The sequence below is a fragment of the Gouania willdenowi genome, chromosome 13, assembly GCF_900634775.1.
Source record: "Gouania willdenowi chromosome 13, fGouWil2.1, whole genome shotgun sequence".
Lineage (NCBI taxonomy): Eukaryota > Metazoa > Chordata > Actinopteri > Blenniiformes > Gobiesocidae > Gouania > Gouania willdenowi.
The window spans coordinates 38,326,344-38,347,753 of NC_041056.1; the positions used below are offsets into that span (position 1 = coordinate 38,326,344).

Below are 21,410 nucleotides of genomic sequence, written 5' to 3' on the forward strand. Positions count from 1 at the left end.
AAGTGATGCGATGTGAAATTGTGGTTGTGTATATTGTGCTTATTGTTGAGTTATCAAGCCAGTTTGGTGACCAGTGTGCGGCTTAGGAATAATGGTGGTGGCTGTGAGCAGAGGAAGAAGTGAGTGGAAATTCCATAAAACAGGTATTTGGGAACAACGTGTCTGTGGTTGAGCCCAGTATGAGTGTTATCCCACAGCCCAAGGCCAGTGCATCCATGACAAATGTATTTCCAAGAACCGCCACTGCAAAACCCACGAGCCGCCCCTGGGCCCCGGAAGCAGCCAGGCCAGCAGCAAGAGCTGGCAATCCGGGGGCCCCCGGCGACCACCACACGGCCAAGCAGCCCCCCGAACGCCCCCAAGATCCCAAACCGAGAGGCAACCATCGCCCCCCCCATACACACCCGAGAAAGCCCCAAGGAGCCAAGGACCCAGCGCACCACGCCACCAATCCAACCCCCAACCCCCAGACCCCCCACCCCACCCCACCCCCCCCACCCCCCCCACACCCCCGCGCCCAACCCCCCGAGGGGAGGGCCCAGAGAGCTCCCCGCCCGAGACCCCAGCGGAGGAGCCGAAGCCCACGCCCAGCAGACGACCAGAGCCACGCCGAACGGGCAGCCGGCGGGCACCCGCCGCCGGGCCCAGAGCCAGCAGGGACCCGACCCCAGGCCAGAGGGACCCGGAATGGACGCAGCACCAGGAGCAGCCCGCCCAGGGAGGACGACCACACCCCAAGCCGCATAAGGCACCAGGGGGCCGCCGGGAGTCTCCCCGCCGGCCCCCAGGCACCCCAACCTAGCCCCCCATGGCGCCCCAAATCACCTATTGTTGATGTCGCCCGCGCCACGGGCTTTAGTTTTTTTATTTATTTATTTTTTTTTTTTTTTAAAAGCCAGGGCCCCCTCCAAGGGCCAAGCCAGACCGCCTTGCCGGGATGTGGCTCCCTGTGCATCCCCAGCACCCTGCCTCACGGGGCACTGCCCAAGCAGGGGCCGTACCATTAGGTATGCAAGGGCGCGGCACGCGGCACCCGCCCCGAAAGACCCCCGCCAGGACCGGCCCGGCCAGCCAGCCAATCATCCCGGGCCCCAGGAGCACCCCCCGGGACCAGGACCCCGCAAGGGCAAGTCCCCGGGCCAAGCCCCCCGGGACGCACCCCCCACCCCCGCCCAGGACCCGGCCACAGCCCAGCAGGACCGCACAGCCCCGGACAGCCCAAGGCCAGCAGCCCAGGGCCCGCCGCCCCCCGGGCAGCGCCAGCCACGGAGCAGTGCCACCCACCGGCCCGCGAGCAACCGGCGATCCCCACCGCGGGGACGGAGGCACCCCAAAGGCACACATCAAGTGCGGAACCGCAGCCCCGAGCCAAAGATGCCCCGGACCCACCCACCAGTCCGCAGATGGCAGGACAGACCCACCAGGCGGCCGACAGCAACCTCCACCACCGGAACAGCTAGCGCCGCCCCCCAGTAAACAGCATCGCTCCGAGGCACCTAGCAACCCCGCCCCAACCCCGGTGAGGACACCAGCACACCCCCAGCACACCCACCCCCCAAACCGGCGAGGCAGGCCGCCCCAGGCCCGCACACCGCGGGGCCCGCCCCCAAGGCCACCAGCCGACGAAACAAGCACCAAGCCTCACCCAAGGGGAGGAAGCGTCCCCGCGCTCCACCAGGCCGACACCGCCCGGAAAGACCCCGCAAGGAGAGACCCCAGCAAAGCCCCCCCGAGACCCACCGCCACGCCTGACCACACCATCCTGATGTATTTTCACTCTATGTAGTGGCCCAGCCACCAACAGAGGGGCCAGGCCCCCACCGGAGAGGCCCAAATATGTGAGCCAACCCACCACCCTGTTATGGTGCCTCTCCATTGGGGACACTTCCCTATCCCCTGTGTGAGTGTGTGTGTTCAGTGAATGTATGGGGTGTAATTAAAAGAAGGGGGATGGAGGGGAGCGGTGCTCCCCATCCTACCTCTGTGGATATATGTGTATGTGGTGTAATAGGCCGGAGGGTGTAAGTGAGGGTACACCCTCCGGGGGGTGGCATGTTGAGGTGTGATTAAAATTGGAGGGATTAGTAGGGTAACTAGAGGTGGGAGTGCCGCCCCCACGCCACTACATAGTGACACAGGTGGCGGCCCCCTCCACCCCCAGTCCCACCATCCAGCCCCCCAAGGGTTGGGTATGGGTGTGTGGTGCATATTGTGAATGGGCCAGACCAGCTGGGAGTGAGGTGAAGTGTACATGTAGGAGGACTGTCCGGTGCGAGCCGGGCCCGTCCGCGTGGCGGGCCACGCGAGATGGTAGATGGTGCAGACGGGCAAGCGGCACTGTGGGCCCCGGAGCAGCAAAGCCGGAGACCCCCCCCACGGCACCCCCCAGACTGCGACGGCCCCGCGCAGCACGGCGGCACCCCCCACCCCCGGGCGCAGCCAGGCACCAACCCCGTCCCCCGGTGCCCCAGGGAGCGACCCCCGCCGTACGCCGGCCCAGAGCGACGCCCCCCCGCCGCCAAGGAGAGCGGCCGAGCAGGGGGGAGGCCCGTGCCCGCACCAGGGCCAGCACAGGCCCACCCGGCGCCACGACACAACACCCTCCACCGGAAGGCGGCCCCGAAAGAGGACACCATCCACCGCCAAGCAGGGCCACCCCGCCAGCCACGGACCGGCAAGCCCGAGTACCGAAGCACCCCCAGCCCGGTACCGCCATCCCACACCAACGGCGCCAGAAGAGCCCCCCCCCCCCACGGAGGGGACCCCCGACGACCCACGCACCGGCACGAGACACCCCCCCGACGCCAGCGCACCCCGGACGACAGCGGGCCCCAGGCCACCAGCCCCGCCCCACCCAAGGCTGCGCAGCGCCGCCACGAGCCGCGGCCGGTCCCCGGGCAGATGACAGGAGAGCACGCCCCCGGACACCCAGACCACGGATCCACCCCCGGGACACCCCCGCCCCGGAATGGCGCCCACGGCGCCCGGTGCGCCCAGCCAGCAGACCAGCCAATCCCGACGCGGATCCACCAGGCCAAGAGCCACGCGCCGCGCCCCCGCACACCCACCCAACACGACCCCCGGGGAGGCCCCATAGCACCCCCCACCCCACACCCCTAGCCGTACTGGCCACACCGGAGGGGGGCCCCGCCCGGCCCGTCACGCAAGCGACATCCCTGGCGAAGGCGCACCCCAGGGAGCCAAGCCGAGGACCCGCAAGGGCCGACGGAGCAACCCACGGCCACACCCCGCCACCCAGCAACCCAGGAGGCAATCGCCGACCCCGGGCAGCAGCCACCCCCAAAGCCACCCCCACCCCGGATCCCCCCGGACCGGAGCCACGGACCCCACCACCCCAGGCCCCCCAACGGGACCACCCCCCAGCCAACCCACCCGGCACGGCACCGCCCGCCCCCCAGGCGGGAGCAACAGCCCCCCCACCAGCCCCCGGGCAAACGGGAGCCCCCCAAACCCAGCCCAACCGGATGGCGGGCGCAAGAGCAAAGGAGGAGGGGGGGGAGGACGAGACAGGGGGACAGGGAGCAAGGGGAAGGAGCGGCAGAGGAGCACGCAGGGCCCCAGCCCCAGAGGCCAACCAGATGCGCATGCAAGGGGCAACAGCGCCAAATCGAACAGCCCTGGGACCCTGTGAACACCCAGAAGGAATGCACACCCGCGCCGAGGCAGCCAGGCACCCCCGGCAACCCTCCCCAGCCAACCCGGCCAGGACTACCCCAGAGGCCCAGGGCGGCCCAGGCCTACAGTTGGACTAGTGCGTTAGTAAAAAGTGGTGCTGGCAGTCGCTTGCAGGCTAGATAATGAGGCTTTAAAAATTTAGATTTAATGCAATTAAAAAAGGAGTCCAACGCTCCTCAAAGCACATTATTTTTTTTTGTTTTCTGAGAGCAGACATCTTTTCCATGGAGATAAATTCTGTGAGGAGATTTTGCCATTGGTTTATGTTTAAGGATTTTTTGTCTTTCCAATTTAGTAATATTGTTTTTTTTGCTATGGCTAGTGCCGCAAGGATTGATTGTGATCGGTTTGCGGGAAGTTGAAGCATTGTCAGGTCTCCTATCAGACAAAGATTTAGAGATAAAGGAATTCTGCAGTCCAAAATGGAGGACAGTTTTTCAGTAATTAGAATCCAAAAGTGTTGCACTGGGGAGCAAAGCCATAAGGCATGTAAATAGGAATCCGCTGTATTCTGGGTGCACTGAGAGCAGATGTCTGTTGAGGAGAAGCCCATTTTATGCATTTTCTGTTGGGTAATGTGGGATCTGTGGAGGACCTTGTATTGAATTAGCTGAAGATTTGTGTTTTTCGTCATCTTAAAAGTATTACGACAAATTTCTGTCCAGAAATCAATGCTCGGGGTGATTGAGAGTTCGGCCTCCCACTTAGCGATTGGTAAGTAATTACAGTTGGTGATCGAGAGAGCTCTGTATATTTTTGAGAGTTTTTTTGATTTTGTTGAGATTTTTTTCATATATATAGCCAGTTCTGGAGGTTGTAAAGTAGTTAAGTCTAGTGGAGTAGTTTTCTTTATTGTTTCTGTTACTTGTAAGTACTGTAGAAAGTTACATTTATTTATACCGAAAGCTTGGGTTAGATTATTATATGTCCTAAGCTTGTCATTTTCAAAGAGGTCTTGGAGATGAGTGATTCCACTCTCTTCCCATGTCTTCAGATAGAGTGGTGTTTTTTTATTTTTAAAGTCGGGGTTGTGCCAGATTGGAGACAGTATACTAGCTTTTAATTGAACATTTGTGATGTCCAGGGCTTTCCACCATGCAGTCAGTGTGGAGGCAATTAGTGGGTTTTTAAAGCAGTTGTGATGTTTGAGGGTCGCAGTGATAAAAGGGAGATCAGAGAGTTTAATGTGTTTGCAGTCTAACTGTTCTATTTCTAGCCAGGTGTTGTAGTATTCTTTTGGTTTTAGCCATTCTGTTAAATATAATATTTGGTTTGCTAAGTAATAATGCATGAAATTAGGGGCTTCTAAACCACCCTTGTCTTTGTTTTTTTGAAGGGTTGAAAGGCTTATTTTAGGTTTTTTATTTCTAGCATAGAATTTTGTAGTTGCAGAGTCTAATCTTTGAAACCATTGTTTTGGTGGTTTTAGTGGTATCATTGAGAACAGGTAGTTTATTTTAGGTAAGATTTTCATTTTAACTGAGGCTATCCTGCCAAGTAGTGAGATGGGGAGATTGTTCCATCTCCGCAGATCTTCTGTGACTTTGTCCAACATCGGATCATGATTTAGTTTAATTAATTCATTTAAGTTTGGTGATATATTTAAGCCTAGATATCTAATTGTATTTGTGGTGGAGGGGTGTTGTGGATTTTGGCTTGCAGGATTCCATGAATTTTTTGTCAAAGGGAGTATTGATGATTTTGTCCAGTTAATGGAATAGTCTGATAATTTAGAGAAGCTGTTTATTAGATTAAATACTTCCTCCAAAGAGGATTGTGGTTCTTCCAAATAGAGTAAGATGTCATCCGCGTAAAGATTAATTTTGTGTTCTGAGATGGATGAGTGGATTTCTTTAATAACAGAGTTCTGACGTACAGTTGCTGCGAGAGGTTCAACGAATATTGCAAAAAGCAAAGGTGAGAGTGGGCAGCCTTGTCTGGTTCCCCTCTGCAGTGTGAAGCTTTGGGATGTTATTTTGTTTGTGGTTACTGAAGCCTTAGGTTTATTGTACAGGGTGGAGATCCATTGGATGAATGATTCTCCGAAGCCAAATTTGCCAAGGACAGCTAGGAGGAACGACCAGTTTACTCTATCAAATGCTTTTTCTGCATCGAGTGACAAGATTATTTTTTTCCTTTTAGAGTTCTGTGCCATGTTGATCACATTAAACAGTCTTCTCACATTGTCTGTGGAGTGTCTATTTTTAATAAATCCTGTCTGGTCTTGGTGTATAATTGACTGTACTACTTTCTCTAACCTGGATGTGAGTGCTTTGGAAATAATTTTTAAGTCTGTGTTAATAAGTGAGATGGGACGATAGCTTGAGGGTAATATGGGGTTTTTGTCTGGTTTAAGTAACAATTTAATGTTCGCTGTATTCATGTGACCTCCTACATGACCTTTATTTTTGATCTCTGTTACTACTCTGAAAAATAGTGGAGCCAGCATTGACCAGAAATGTTTTAGGAATTCAGCAGGGAACCCATCTGGACCTGGTGCTTTGCCTGTTGACATGCTGTCTAAAGCATTTTGTAATTCTTGTAAGGTTAATGGTGAGTCTAAGGTGGTTTTCTGATCTATAGTGAGCTGTGGTAGGTTTAGTTTATTAAGAAAGGTTTTAATATCTTCCGGGTCAGGGTTTAAATTTGATGAGTATAAGTTTTGATAATAATCATGAAAAATGTTATTAATGTCCTGAGGTAAGTTTAAAGTTTGACCTGCATTATCAGAAATTGCTGCTATAAAGGAATTTTCTTTATTGTGTTTGAGCTGATTTGCTAAATATTTGCCTGATTTATTATTGTAGTCAAAGTTTTTGTATCTTAATTGTTGCAAAATGAAGTCGGTTTTTTTAGATAAGATGATATCCAGATTAAGTTTTGTATTTTGGAGTTTTTCCCATAAAAGTTCAGACGGGTTAGCTGCGTATTCTTCCGTAAGTTTTTTGATCTTTCAGACGTTACGTTCTGAATGCATACTGAGCCAAACCAAGGTGATAAAATTATCAGCTGTCCTCCGCCCATTCAGACCGTGTCCACGACTAAACCGGTGTGAAAGCACCTTAAGTGGTCATTGGTCTGAAAAGTTTGGGAAACACTGATTTAGATGATATTCACTGACTTTTTTCAGTTGAGGGTTAATGATTCCATGAGTAAAGTGGCCAAAAGTGAAGCAAACAGTTACTACAATCGTGCCCTTGAGCAAAAAGAGAACCTTGTTAATCAGAAATGATGACTGACCACTATTCCTTTAGTGTCTTCAGAGTAAAAAGAGACGCAGCTGTGCAAATAGTTGGAGCATTACATAACTCCTCCCCCACATTTTATAAAGGACCCCATTGATAAGTCCTCCTCTGGGGCTTCTGATCTGATCCTTCTGATTGAGTTACACCTCGTACCTGAATTCCACAGGGTATCTAAAACCTGCTAGTTTGCTCCCTGCTAGCTGCAGACTCAGCGCTCCAATAATACACGCAGTCTTTTTAATGTCTCTCTTTAGCTCAAAGCCATGTGGAACAGACACCAAAGAGTCTTTTGTTACTGTTTCACATCAGCTCATTGGTAGCCAGACTCACATCTCCTCAAAGCACTGGGGCGACCGAGAGGGAAAGAGAGTGAGGAAGAAAAAGCAAAGAGCGATGACTAGGTAGGAGAAATATATTTTCATCACCTCAGAGCGGCAGGTTGAGGAGGCATAATAAAGGCTGCGTAACTGCATGAACTCAAACCCCCAGTAAAGGTTGTAAATCCCTGTTTTAATGTGGCTTACCCATAGTTAACATCTTTACGTTCAGTATATAGATAATCTAAAGCGCAGTGCGAGCGCTCACAATCAGTTTCACTTTTAGCAGTAGTATTCAGCATCATATCACCTTTATGACTTGATCTGACGTGTTTGTGAACCAATGAAACGCACCGATAGGACAAAACAAATGTTGGAACACACTTTCCTTCTCACTGCACACTCCTGATTTCAAACAGTGGCCATGTGCTGGAAAGGTTGTTAAAACTAACCTGACCTCAAATTATACAGATTGTTTAACTTTGTTTGTTTAAAGTTTATTTTTAATTGTAACATCTGCTGCTAAACGAGAGATAAAAAAAATAATTAAAAAAACCTTTAAGCTTTGAACAACTGACTCACAGATATGATATCGACCCTAAGAAGCAATATTTCCATACATCAACTATCTTTTCTTCTTTGTGATTTTTTTTCCCTTCTGTGCACATTGATCAGTAACTGAAGGTTCTTTCATCATGTTTGTTAAACGTCAGCCCTCCCTCACCTCAAACGCTCTGTTGTCTTCATTGTACTGGACCACATCCATGAAGTTACCGGCCAGCGTTTCCAGGAAGTAGGCGGAGTCCATTTCAGTCTGGATCTGCAGTTTGGTACACAAGCTGACAGTGAAGAGAAAAAAAGAAAGGAGGCGGAGTCAGGCCAAAGAACGGGGAAGAAGACCAAGGTGAACGTGACATTAATGTAATATAATGAACAGACTGGACAGACCGAGGGAAAGGAAGGAGAAACATTCTGCAAAAACTACTTTTCCTGAGTTAACAAGAACAAACAGTTGGAACAACAATACACTAGCATCACCCATGTCAGCATGTGGTCATTATGGCTGATTATAACTAGTTACAAAGTCCTGATTGGAATTTGTGACTAGTCTGTCAAACCAACAGCAATGACAAATGTGTTTGTCTGTCTACCCCCCCCCCCAGGCACATGTGTGTATGCACACTGATACAGTCATATGCAAAATGCAGTGAGAAATGTCTGTTTTTCTTTGACATACAAGCATGTGATCCTCTATTAAATGATGTCTCATCAACTAAAGTGCCGGTGTCCAAACAATGACGCACGCAGGCTGTATTTACCTTCCCAACTTACTGAAAAATGAGAATTGTTTGCACATAAGCTTGTACGTGACAGTTGGAAACTAAACAGAGTTGATCTGTATTAGCAAATGTGGTGTATTTTTCTATCATTTTGTGTGTTAGCGTTTGGCCCATGAGCTACCAGTTGCCCATGAACACAGACATGAACATTGAAGAACAGTCATGTGGAAACAGGGAACAAGGGGGAATAAAGGGAAGTCAGCAAAAATGATGGTCCATTGTTCTATGAATCAGCGATAACCACATTTATTTATTAATCTAAATAACATCCATTATTAATTGCCCAATAGTATATGGTCATCTTAAAAATGTAAATCCTTGTTTTAATCAGAAATAAAATGGGTTAAAAGTGGCAAAAATGGTGGAAAAGGAGGTGAAATGGGGTCTTAAAAACCACAGAAATTGGATAAAATTTGCAGAAAAAGTGGTAAAAAGGATTCAAAGTGTCAATATTGGAACAATTACTTAAACTGGCAAATAATGGACATGACAAATTGTGAATGTGGTTAAATAATACAAAATAAGCATGAAATATGGTGAAAAGAGGATAAAAGTGACAATAATGAGTCAACATGTGTGACATTAGACGGGAAAAGTGGTGGAAAGGGTTTATAATAGGGATGGGCGATATTGACAAAAAAAAATGTATCCCAATATGTTCTGGTATTTATCATGATAATGATAAAAATCACAATAAATACAAACTATAAATAAAAAAAATAAATTAAAAAATTCACAACTTAGTGTAAACAGGTTCTTTACAAACAAATAAATGTTAATACATCAACATTAGACAACATTCAAAAAGGCTACAATAACTGCTGACTCAAACAACTCATGAGCTGATATTTTATGGAATATATTTGTGCATGTGAATTACTATTAGTGTTATTGTATGGAATTCATTTATTTCCTCACTTGAAATAAAATGATTTAAAAATAAAAGCACAAATAACTTTAATAGTGTTTTTACTGCTGATGAAACATAATTAATAAATATTGCGTTTCACAAATTGGGATGAATGAATAGTGACAATAATTATTATGTTAATATTTATTTCACACAACATGTGACATGTTTAGCTTTTATTCTTCCAGACAAGTGTTAAATCTGACCATAAACAAATCAGTGGCTCTCTGTGGTTTGATGACAGTAAGATGTGTTCTTTTTACTTGGTTATTATTCGTTATACGGAGTCGTGGCCCAGTCTGTGTGTCAGTGTGTTAGCTTAGCATCGTTAGCTTTAGTTGAGTTTCCATTTCATAATCGTTGCTACAGGTTCATCTCTGTACCCACGTTTGTGGAGCTTTGGATGGATCTGATGAAATTCTTTTCTTTTTTTGGGGGGGCATTCTTGGCTAAATTGAGGGCCAAATGGCCCGTGGCCCTCGCTAATTTCAGACATGGGAATTTATCGTTTATATATTGAGGGATGACAAATTCTTACCGGTGAGAATGTTTTTGACGATAAATCATAAACGATAAAATATCGCACATCACCAGTTAATAAGTGCCTGAAATGTCTTGAAATTGGAAAGAATGTGCAGAAAAGGCATTGAAATCTGATGTAGAAGTGGCAAAAATGGGAGTAATGTCGCAAAAATGCATTAAAAGGAGCAAAAATATGTCAAGAAAAACTGATGAAAATAGGTTATAATATGGCAAGTTTGGTGTAGTTGCAGGAAAAAGAGTAAAAATAAGCAAAAATCGGCTCAAATTGTGAAAAAAAAAAACTATTCTTAGTTTATTGAAGGCATCTGACGAGCCCCTCCCAGTGTCTCACGACCCGAAATGGGGTCCTGACCCCAAGGTTGAGAACTCCTGTAATAAAGGACAAACACTGTGATGCTAAGGCAGTTTCCTTTAAACATGCACCTGCATTAAGACTTTAGCATGTCACTGCGTTAGTTTTACCCTACTGATGATGCGTTGTTGCAATAGTAATGTGCCATGTGGTCAGAGCTGGTTTCATTTGCCTCTATGAGCGTTAAACCACATTTTTACATCGGCCGCTAAAACTTCTGCTTTTCTGACGCTAAAAGACCTTTAAGCCAATAAAACTTTAAAAAATAACATCCCAGACGGCTGCGATGTGCAGACACATCAGCAGCTCCCAGATAATAAATCCACTAATAGAATTGTTGAAATATGCGGCCTTGTAGGACACGCCGTGCAGGGACAGTTGTGTCTGATGGACTGGTTTAACCTTGGCTCAGCAGCTGGAGCCATAGACATAAATAAATGACTGATTCTGTGACTACATGTTTAAGAGGAAGTTTAAACACACACTGACCTTCAAAATCAAATGAATGCACTATTATCAAGGCACCACAGTTTAGGAATGTTTGTTCTTCAAGGTTTAAACACCATTTCCATCATTCTTTTAATAGCTCAGAGTGCAGAGTGACTCACTGGTAGAACATCAGTGTCTGAGATTCTATAGTTTTGGTCAGGATTGAAAACTAAGGCTGAGATTAATAGAGTGCACTGCATTAAAGACAAACAAGGACACTGGATGGATGGACAACATCCACTAGACACGTCGGTGGTAACAGATTTAACATTGAACAAGTATTTTTGATTAAAATAGCTCAATCGGTTAAATAATTTTCCTTTAAACATGGTCCCAACATGTACACACATTTTACAATTGGTCCAGAGAAAGAACAGCTTAGGAGAGAAAATTTACTGTACTTGAAGTCTCGGGTGATGTTGTCGTAGGTTTTGGGGTCTTTGAGACGTTCTGCAAGGGTGTCTGAAGCTTTTTTCACCAGCACTGGGCAGTTGGTATTAACTGAGGCCAGTGAACGCCACACAACCTCCAAGTACTCTGAGAAAACAATAAACAAACATTTAAAATGATCATAATAATGCATAAGACTCCACAAATAAACAAAAATGATCCATTCTTATCTAATTCTGTGTGTGCTTTTTTTTCTAATGTCAGTTCAAAAGTGAAGCAGTGAGTCAGTTTCTCTGTGTACAAAACCCAAAGAAGAGTGGAAAAAAAACCTCCATGTTGCCAAATCATGGAAAATTCCCACAATGAATCACAGCGTGCTGTCTTCCTGCTGAATAACTGTGGGCTTGTTTGGGACAAAATTACCTTCACAAATAAATACTGAGCTGGAAATGGAAGTCAGGCATTGGAACACTGTGCTCACACTTCTCTGATGTTTTCTAAAAGATCAGCATCGACTGAGGTCCAAAGGGGATTGTGTCCAGGGGTGGACTGGCCATCTGGCTTACCGGGCATCAGCTCCGGTGCGTCGTCGACCTGAAGTGGGCCGGTCCGGTGTGCTACTTTTTTTTTGAATAATTATTTTGACATGGCCCATCAGACAGCATATGTGGGGCGATACAAGAGGGAGGGCCGACTCAGCATCGGAAGCAATTGGTGATAAAGTTTGCGACCGGTGATGAGTAAAGTGTGAGTAAAAAATGAGAAACAGGTGGTATGCAATGGTCCAAAAGTGGCAAAAAAAAAAAAAAAACAGTGAAAAGTGACTAAAATGAGCCAAAAACAGTCAAGAGTGGCAAAAAAGAATAAACAGGTGGTACTGTATGTAATGGTCCAAAAGGTAGCTTAAAAAAGCAAAATGTGGCAAACAATCACGAAAAATGGCAAAAATGTGGAACAAAATGTAGGGAAAAGAGGAAACATTGTTTATTGGAAAGGTATTTATTGCGCAAAAGATAGTCATTTAGATGAAAAGTGGCAAAAAATGGTTAAAGAAAGGACAGAAATTAGATAAAAGATGAACAAATGGTCAAATAATAGGGAAAAAAGGGGATATTTATTGGCAAAAGGTAGTTACAAAGGAGCAAAAATGGGACAAAGGAAGTTGTAAAATGGCCAAAGGAAGAAAAAAAAAAGAGTTTCTACCTTTTAAAGTTTTCTGGGGGAATAATAATTAAAATTAAGACAAAGAGCCACGTGTTGAACATAACTGACTTACCTGGGAAATTGACTGTACCATGAACAGGTGCACTCGTGGCCACAGAGGCAGAAACCAGATGAGGGTACTTCAGCCTGAACCAGGCAGCCAAAGATCCTGGGTAGGACCCGCCAAACGCAACCCACCGCTCATTGGACAGGCCTCGGGACTCGCCTATGACGGTGCGGAAGTGGGCCAGGTCAGCCAGCGCCTGGCGGCTGCTGAGGTAACGCAGGTTGTCTATGCTGAGGTCACTACGAGAGAACAGGGAAACAAGAACCAAAGATAACATTTTAACCTATTTTCATTAGTTTTTCTTGCCATATTTTTGCTTCTTTTAAGTGGCAGAAATGAGAGCATTGTAGCAAAAATGCATGAAAAGGAGCAAAACTATGTAAAAAAGTGATGAAAATAGGTTAAACAATTGTTAAATACAAATATGGCATGTTTGGTGTAGTTGCAGAAAAAGGGTAAAAATTAGAGGTTGACCAATATATTGACTGGCCGATATGTGGACTTTTTTCAAGATCGGCCATCGGTCAATTTTTATTTTTTTTACATTTATTTAGCACTTTAGAGTAGCCATTAAAGGGAAAAAGAAAGAACATAAAAAACATCAATTCGGATGTATAAATAAACAACAAAAAAAAGAAGTAATGATATGTGCATGGAAGAGGTAGAAGCCAATAGGGTTACAAATAAAAAGCTGATAAAATAGGATAAGGATATAATAGTGCCTTCATATTGTTATCCTATCATATCCTTAATAAGATAAGGATATTTGAACAGGCACCCGTGTGGGCAGCTGCCGCCACCGCTTGACTGACGGACGGACCCCGCATTTATATCATATGAGTGTTTCAATTGTCTTTCATAATCATTGTACTTTAAAAAAAAGTATATTGGCTCAAATATCGGCTTTAGATATCGGCCATCGGCTGAATTATTATTATTATTCATTAAATCGGTATCTGCATCGGCCTTTGAAAATCCCATATTTGTCGACCTCTGGTTAAAATCAGCAAAAATGGCTTAGTTTCTTGAAGGCATCTGGTGACCCCCTCCCAGTGTCCCGCAACCCCAAATGGGGTCCCAAACCCTAGTTTGAGAACCCCTGGTCTACAGGACTCCACATACCACAATGCAATTCACAGTAACTTCAACAACAATGTCCATAAGCGGAGAGTTTACAGCGGAGATTAAAACCAACCTACGAGTATCAATTTTAACCTTTTTTCAAACTAAACATCTTTGATTTATTGATCTATGAGGCCTAAACTATGACTTTATCTGATAAACAATCATTCTCTCCAACAGCTTTAAGATCTGTTTGGTAGGTTTTACATTTTATTGTCCAGGAGGAAGAAGCAGCTGTTCTTTGATTTCAGTCTTGACATCATCCACTGCGTCGTCTCTAAACCACACTGGTTAATCAACGTAGGCAGAGCTGACGACAGCCTTCTAAAGTCCCTCTAATGGAATACAAAGTTGCTTCAATCATTCTCATGTGGTTTCTAGCACATCGTTAAAAGAGGCTTTACAGCTCCAAACAAATGACCACAATGCCTTTGAGCTTCCTCGTGATTGCTTTTCAAGAGAACCAAATATGATCCAATTTCTCTGCAAAACTCCAAGTTTAACATAAACAGATTTTTCTCACAGCAGCTAGATCTGCAGTGGCTGTATACAATACACATAATGTGTCAAACAAAACATTACCACCTCGTAGCATCATTTATGCCAGGTACACCAGTGCATTGACATTTTTGATGCATTTTCCAGTAAAAACCTTCCCATCTCTGTCCCAAACCCGCTGTAAACTGTCTCTCTTATACTGTAGCTTATCATATGTGACTGCCTTGGCCGCCATCTATTGCAGGGGTGTCAAACTCATTTTCACTCATGGGCCAAACACAGAGTAGTTTGAAATCTAGAGGGCTGCAGATTTTAGGGGTGGAAATAAATTATTTTAACATTATTGTTCCCTAGTTTGCACTTCAACGTGTAAATGATATCTCCATCCAAACAATAAATGACAGATTCAAGACCCAGCAGGAGCTTCACTTCTAAATTCCTTGATTTTGAGACCAATTTTTGTGTACGTTTTTAAATGTTTCATTCATTTATCTAACCATGTCTGCATATGTCATTAAAGGATAATGCTACTTGCAGTGCTATCATTTTTTTGACAGCAATGCTTGGTTTATACTTGCAAAAAGTGAAACAATGCATAGGTTTTATCTTTGATACTCACTTATCCTTTAACTATCATATTAAACAAATCTCTAAAATCATGAATATCTAGGCCCAGAGTGATGCTGAAAAATGAATCCATGCATTTGCTACATCTAGACTAGATTATTGTAACTTTTTACTGTCAGGATGTCCTATTAACTCACTAAAAACTCTCCAGTTAATTCAGAATGCTGCAGCTAGAACACCAACAAGTACCAACATATAGAGCATATTTCTCCAGTATTGGCTTCCCTTCATTGGCTTCCAGTAAAATCTAGAATAGAGTTTAGCATACAAAACTCTACATGATCAAGCTCCTGTGTATCTTAAAGACCTGTTAGTGCCCTATCGTCCAGGCAGAACACTCCGCTCTCAGTCTGCTGGTCCTCTGGAAGTTCCTAAAGTCTAGAAGTAGAACAGGAGGCAGAGCATTCAGCTACCAGGCTTCTCGCCTTTGGAACCAGCTCCCAGTCTTAGTACGGGAGGCTGCTACTCTCTCCACCTTTAAAAGTTAACTCAAAACCTACTTAACTGCTGAAGCGAATAGCGTATAATAACGTTAACCTAACCACTAGGAACAAAGATTATAGAGTAAAACACCAATGTTATATTAAAACACGATCCACCATCTACACATAGCTCTAATGAACACTCCGATGTTCTCTCTCTCTATCCTGTTCTGTTGGTCCTTCTGTTCACTAACCCCAACCAGTGGAGGCAGACGACTGCCACCTGGAGATTTCTTCCTGTTAAAAGGGAGTTGTTTCTTCTCACTGTCGCTAAATGCTTGTTCATGTGGATCTTGTTGGGTTTTCTTATTATTAATTTTATATTTTGTTAAGCGCATTGAGATGACTGTTGTAATTTGCGCTATATAAATAAAGTTGGTTTGATTGGATTTTTCTATTGCGTAATTGTAAACATCCATTGTGTAATCTTATAAATTGCTTTTAATGAAATTCCAAGTTTTAAAAAAAAAAAAAAAAACTTTACACAATTTGAGATTAAATTAATTACGGCAGTCGTGATATAAACATGGTAAAACTGTGAGACCCTCAAGGTAATTGGTAATTTACACAATGATAAATGCTTTCTCTGTCATTTTTACTTCCTCCTGTGCGCCGAACTGGATGTTCTAAAGGGCCGGAGTTTCAGCCCCGGACCTTGAATTAACCCTAGTCTAACCCTAGGCTAGTCATTTAATAAAGGTCCAATTAGATTGATAGAAATTATGTTCAAACAAAACAATGTTACAGATTTCCTGTGAGATTTCCACACAATGCATCCATTTTTAACCATGTGGGCAACTTTGATCACAGTGGGACCACAAAAATGTGATAGTCTAATCTGAGGATTACGTTATAAACATTCATGCCATCAATTTGAGTAATGATGACCGATCTGAGCATTTAAACAGGAAACAAAGGGTTTGTGTGTTTTTAGTGTTGATTGGTGTATTTTTGTGTGTACTATTTTAGATTTCCTTTTGTGTATTTTTTTGTGTATACAATACAATTAATACAGGAGAGAACAAAGGGTGCGTGTGTTGTGTGTTTTTGGGTTCATTTTGCACATTTATATTGTTATTTTGTATATTTGCTTTTCTTTTTGTTATATTGTTGTTTGAGGTAGTGTGTTTATAAGTCATTTAGATTTATTTTTCCCTCATTTTGTGTAGTTTTGCATTTGTCTCGTGTTTTTCAAGTAGTTAGGCATTTTTGTCATCATATTGTGTTTCTGAAATTCTTTCATTGTATTTTTTGTCGTCATTTTCCTGTCATTTTGCTGTTTAGTGTGTTTTTCTTTCATTTTGTGTGTTTGAGTCATTTTTGTGGCCTCCAAGCTACATACTGTATGTGGTCTAAGATATAGGAAAGTTTGTATAAAAGGACATGCTGCCATCAAGTGGTACAAACCACTATTACATCTTAACACGAAGTGAAATGTGAAGTAAACCTGAGACCAAAGGGAAATCATTCATAGCTTTGAATCAGGTTCTGCTTTTTAACTCACTACAGCAACAATAAACTGTTTATATAAGCAAACAATGAACAATTGTGGTCAGTTGACTGAGCTGCACTTCTAAATAAGCTCATCCAAATACGTGTGCATAATAATCCCATATACGTGTGCATAATAATCCCATATAATCCCAATAATTTCTGGTATTTTTCACAGTAACGATAAAAATTACGATAAACAAAAACAATAAATAAACAAGGCAAATAGGTATTTGGCAATTTGAAAAAATGGCAAAAATGACAACCTGTATCTGGATTTGTTGACAAGTTAGTTTTTTTTACTAACTAAAATGAAAGTAATAATGCAGGATAAACAGAAGACTGACCTTGACCTTTAATATGACCTTGAGCAAAGGTCAAGGTCACATATTTAAAGGAAATGTTGTTTAATGGTACCAGTCTGAGCAATGTATCTCAATTTGTGGCCAAGTAATAGTATTTTTTATTGACGTCATGAACTTTGACCCCAATCAATCTTTTTACTGGTAGGTCGTACAGCTTTGGTCCAATTAAATAAAATACTCCACTTTAGATGAGCTTTTCATAAATGTAAGCATTGAACTTGTACAATAAATATTGGAAGTAGGGATGTCCCGATACAACTTTTTCACTTCCGATATAATACCTACATTGCTGCCTTGCATATCGGCCGATACCGCTATTGATCCGATACGATATCAGCACAAATTATACATACTTTTGTTACTTATTTTGTAGTGTGGAATGTTAGAAAAGGCTTTATCAAGTGATGTTACTCAGAGAACAATAGTCAGCAACAGTAGGTTACTTCGTTGGAGTGGAACATTTTATCGGAGAGCTTATATCGGTGATTTTAGATGCAGTCGGATAAAATCCGATATTTGTTTTCTGGCTGATATCGGACCGATATCCGATATCAATATCCGATTGGGCCACCTCTAATTGGAAGATATGGAAAATTTCGGTTTTTGACACTTGACGTGACCTTGGCATTTTGGCTTCAAAAAAGGTCAAATGCACATCCTTGACATTGGCCCTATGAGATGACATACGTGTCATTAGTGCTGCATTAATAACCTAGGAGAAGAATTACCAAATCCAATAAAACCACTCTTAACTTAAAGTGTGAACAGGTTCCTTACAAACACAAATTAAATTGAATACATCAACACTAGAATATGCTTCAGTAATATACAGTATAGCATTTACACAATAAATAAAGCTACAATAGCTGTTGACTCCAAGAGCTCATGGGCTGATATTTTATGGCATATTTTTGTGCATGTGGGTCACTATTAGTGTTATTGTGTGAAATTCATCTATTTCCTCATATATAATGACATTTGTTTCTAAATCCAATAGTGTTTTTACTGTTTAATACAAACCACTTCTGCTTAATCTTTTTTATTTAATGTATGATAATGAGTTACATATAAATATCTCTCTGATTTCCTATAATCAAATCAGATCAAGCTGATGATTAAATCATTAATTACTGAGAGCAGTACTAACAGGATATTTAGTTACATTACTGTCTCATGGGACCTACTTTGTCTTGTGAACACGTGAAATATAATTAAAATGATTGTGTTTCACAAGTTGGGACTAATAATCTATAAATAATAAATTGGGGTGGGGTGTGGATAAGCAGCGAAGACAAACGTACAGTGTGGGGTGGCTCTTTCCGTAGAAACGATGTTCCAGCATCAAGCAAAGCGCTCCCAGTTTCTGGGCGTATGTGAGCCAGGTGCCCTGCTTCATCCATGCTGGGTTTGCTGGGCCCTCTCCCCCAATCATCAGGAACACTGGACCCCCAGGCTTGTAGAAGACATCATTCACAAAGTACCTCTAGAAAAAAAACAACAAGAAGAAGAAAAGAGTATCAGTAATCTAGGGACTCAGATTTCCCATTTCAGAGTTTACATTATTCAGTTTTGTTTCCGTTTGATCGTCTTTTATTATTTAGATGAAATTAGTGGCTATAAAGCTTCCTCAAATCAGACCAAACATAATAAATAAGGTTCGAGTCAACAAATGTCATCAATTTTTATATTTTTGTGCTTCAAAAGTGAAAGTAACAAATTACAAGTACTCATATTGCTGTATTTAAGTTGCTTTTATGGGTACTTGTACTTTTTTGAGTATTTGTGAGTCATTTTACTTGTTTTTATTTAGGTTTTAAAAGAAGTAAAGTGATTCATTACATTACTACACCCAACCGTTACTGAGTAAATAATTGTCATTTGTTTTAAAATGATCAATAGACATTGTGAAACTACAAAGAAATGAAATAACCAGACAACAATCAAATGCATCACATCAGCAGTGAATGTAGGTTATTTTCTCACTTTTAGAGTTCATAAATGTAGCTAGTAAATTTATTTAAAAAAAGAATTGTACATTTTGACAAACCTTTGATTTTATACAGATGCCTTTGTAAAAAATAAATTAAGATTTGGTCTCTTCCTTTTTAAGTTTATAAATGAGATGTTTACTGTACGTAAGGGAACCGTGGCAAGATTTATTACCATAAATAAATGTGGGTGGTGAAGTAACTAGTAACTTTCACTTTCAGTACTATTTAATTGAGGTACTTTTTACTTGTACTTGAGTATTTTATGTATGACATTGTACTTGAGTACAATTTCAATCAAGTAACAGTACTTCTACTTGAGTATAATATATCAGTACTCTTTACACCTCTGAGTATGGAAATCGACAGGATTACGCTGAAATCACGACAGATTAGGTTAAGAGAAATTTGACGTGTCCATTTGGCTGCACTCTGCCCCTCATTTTACAGGAAAAATACTGGAGAAATGTGTAATATTATCCCAACACATGCAAGTGAGGCTTCAGTCTGTATCATGTAGCAAATTCCATTTCATTTCCAGTGAAATATCACCTACAAGTTTAGCACTAAAGGATGCTCTTGCTGTGTGAAATTATCAAAACAGGTCATGAAGACAAGCTACATTTGAAAAAAATATGTTCAAACTATATGGAAGTTTTCTTTGTTTTTGTGTTGTTGCTTTAAATATTAAAGGGGACATATTATGAAAAATCCACTTTTGCAGTTTTTTGATCACATATGAGGTAACGTGTGTCCACCGGCACACAAAATGTGAAATAAATCCATTCAGTAATTTTTTTTGTCTGTCTTACAACAACCTTGCTCCGTTTCAAATTTTCCAGATTTGTGATGCCACAAGTGAAATCGGGACAGAAATTACCCTCCCCTCCGCTGGTAACTCCACCCATTGACTCCACCACCAACCTGATAAAAACATTTGCGAAAGTCCGCCATTGTTTTTCTCGCTAGCAAAGGAGTGATTGCTACCGGTAAAACTAAATACAGAACTTTTCTGCTGCCGGTGTCGCGCCTCCACAGTGAACGTACTCTGTAGTGTAAGCACTATTTGTCCATGCTGAGGTGTACTCTGCTCTTGTGGTTCGGCGCGAACCTGTTATATCGCCTCGTATCGCTGATCTAAAGTGTTTGTGACACAATATGACGCAGAGGTTGGAAACAAATGATTATCACATTAAATGCACTATTCCTGTAGTTAGAAGTGCAATGAAGGAGGAGAAAGTGACTAAACAGCTTAACACTCTGGTGAGAGTTTGAATGACTGCTGCTGCGAGACCCTAAGTGCTGAGACAGACTCACAAAAACAATACCCACTTAAATATCCATGTGTTTTACTGTAGTTTGCAACAACAGTGTGTGGATAGCAAAAATAAAATAAAATCGCTCTGTGATCACTGATTTACCCTGTAAAAGAGTGAGACATGAAGTGAGTGAGCATCTATAGACACGCCCACCCATGAATATGCATAAGTAGGCCCCAAAACGGCCCAATTTAAGAACTACTCAGAAAGTGACTTTTCAGAGGACTAAAACTCTGGAAAATAATCCTCAAATACTATGTTTTTGGGTTTCTTAGAACAAATGGAGATGGGTGAAAAATTGCATAATATGTGTCCTTTGAATATTTTTCTACAGTAGTTGAAAAATTAGCAATTACTTAGCTGTGCACTTTTGGATGATGTGTAACAACCGTTTTTGGATCCTAAACTTAAAGCGTGAACATCCTTTATTCATCTTGTGCAATTACTAAATGCCATACAAGCACTATGAGGATGCATACTGCAGGATTTCGAAGACACAGATATATAACGAGTAGGGGTGCACCGATTACAATTTTCTGGCCGATCACCAATTTTTTACAAGCCTGACCTGCCTATACTGATTTTAGCCGATCCGATTTTTTTTTTAACTCATCTTGAATGTTCCAATCTTATCTTATTTTATTGGAACACATTAAACAATACAAAGTCAACTATTCATTAGCATGCATGGCTATGTTGTACACTCTCCCCACCCACGCTCAAAAAAAAAGTGCGACCAAATTCTGTGCTGGTGTGATCAACTGAGAAAGTTAGAGGCACCAGTGCCACCACTGGGAAAGTTAGGATAGAGCCCGTGTGTGTGTGTGTGTGTGTGTGTGTGTGTGTGTGTGTGTGTGTGTGTGTGTGTGTGTGTGTGTGTGTGTGTGTGGCAGCAGAGTGAGTAAGTCAGCTGCTGCTGCTTCAAACACTCACCAGAGCTGCTACATCGCTTTCTTCTCCTCCTCT

At 42.9% G+C, this 21,410-nt stretch overlaps 1 protein-coding gene across 1 annotated transcript in view; it reads right to left on the reverse strand.

The window, feature by feature from the left end:
* The window catches only part of prss59 (serine protease 59, putative), a 33,366-nt gene that overhangs the window by 8,996 nt on the left and 2,960 nt on the right, over positions 1–21,410 (reverse strand). The window contains exons 2-5 of the mRNA XM_028463962.1: positions 18,439–18,620; positions 12,559–12,791; positions 11,294–11,429; positions 7,983–8,097 (exon numbers count right to left, since the gene is read on the reverse strand). Coding sequence (XP_028319763.1) covers positions 7,983–8,097; positions 11,294–11,429; positions 12,559–12,791; positions 18,439–18,620 — 666 coding nt within the window. The remainder of the gene's footprint in view (positions 1–7,982; positions 8,098–11,293; positions 11,430–12,558; positions 12,792–18,438; positions 18,621–21,410) is intronic.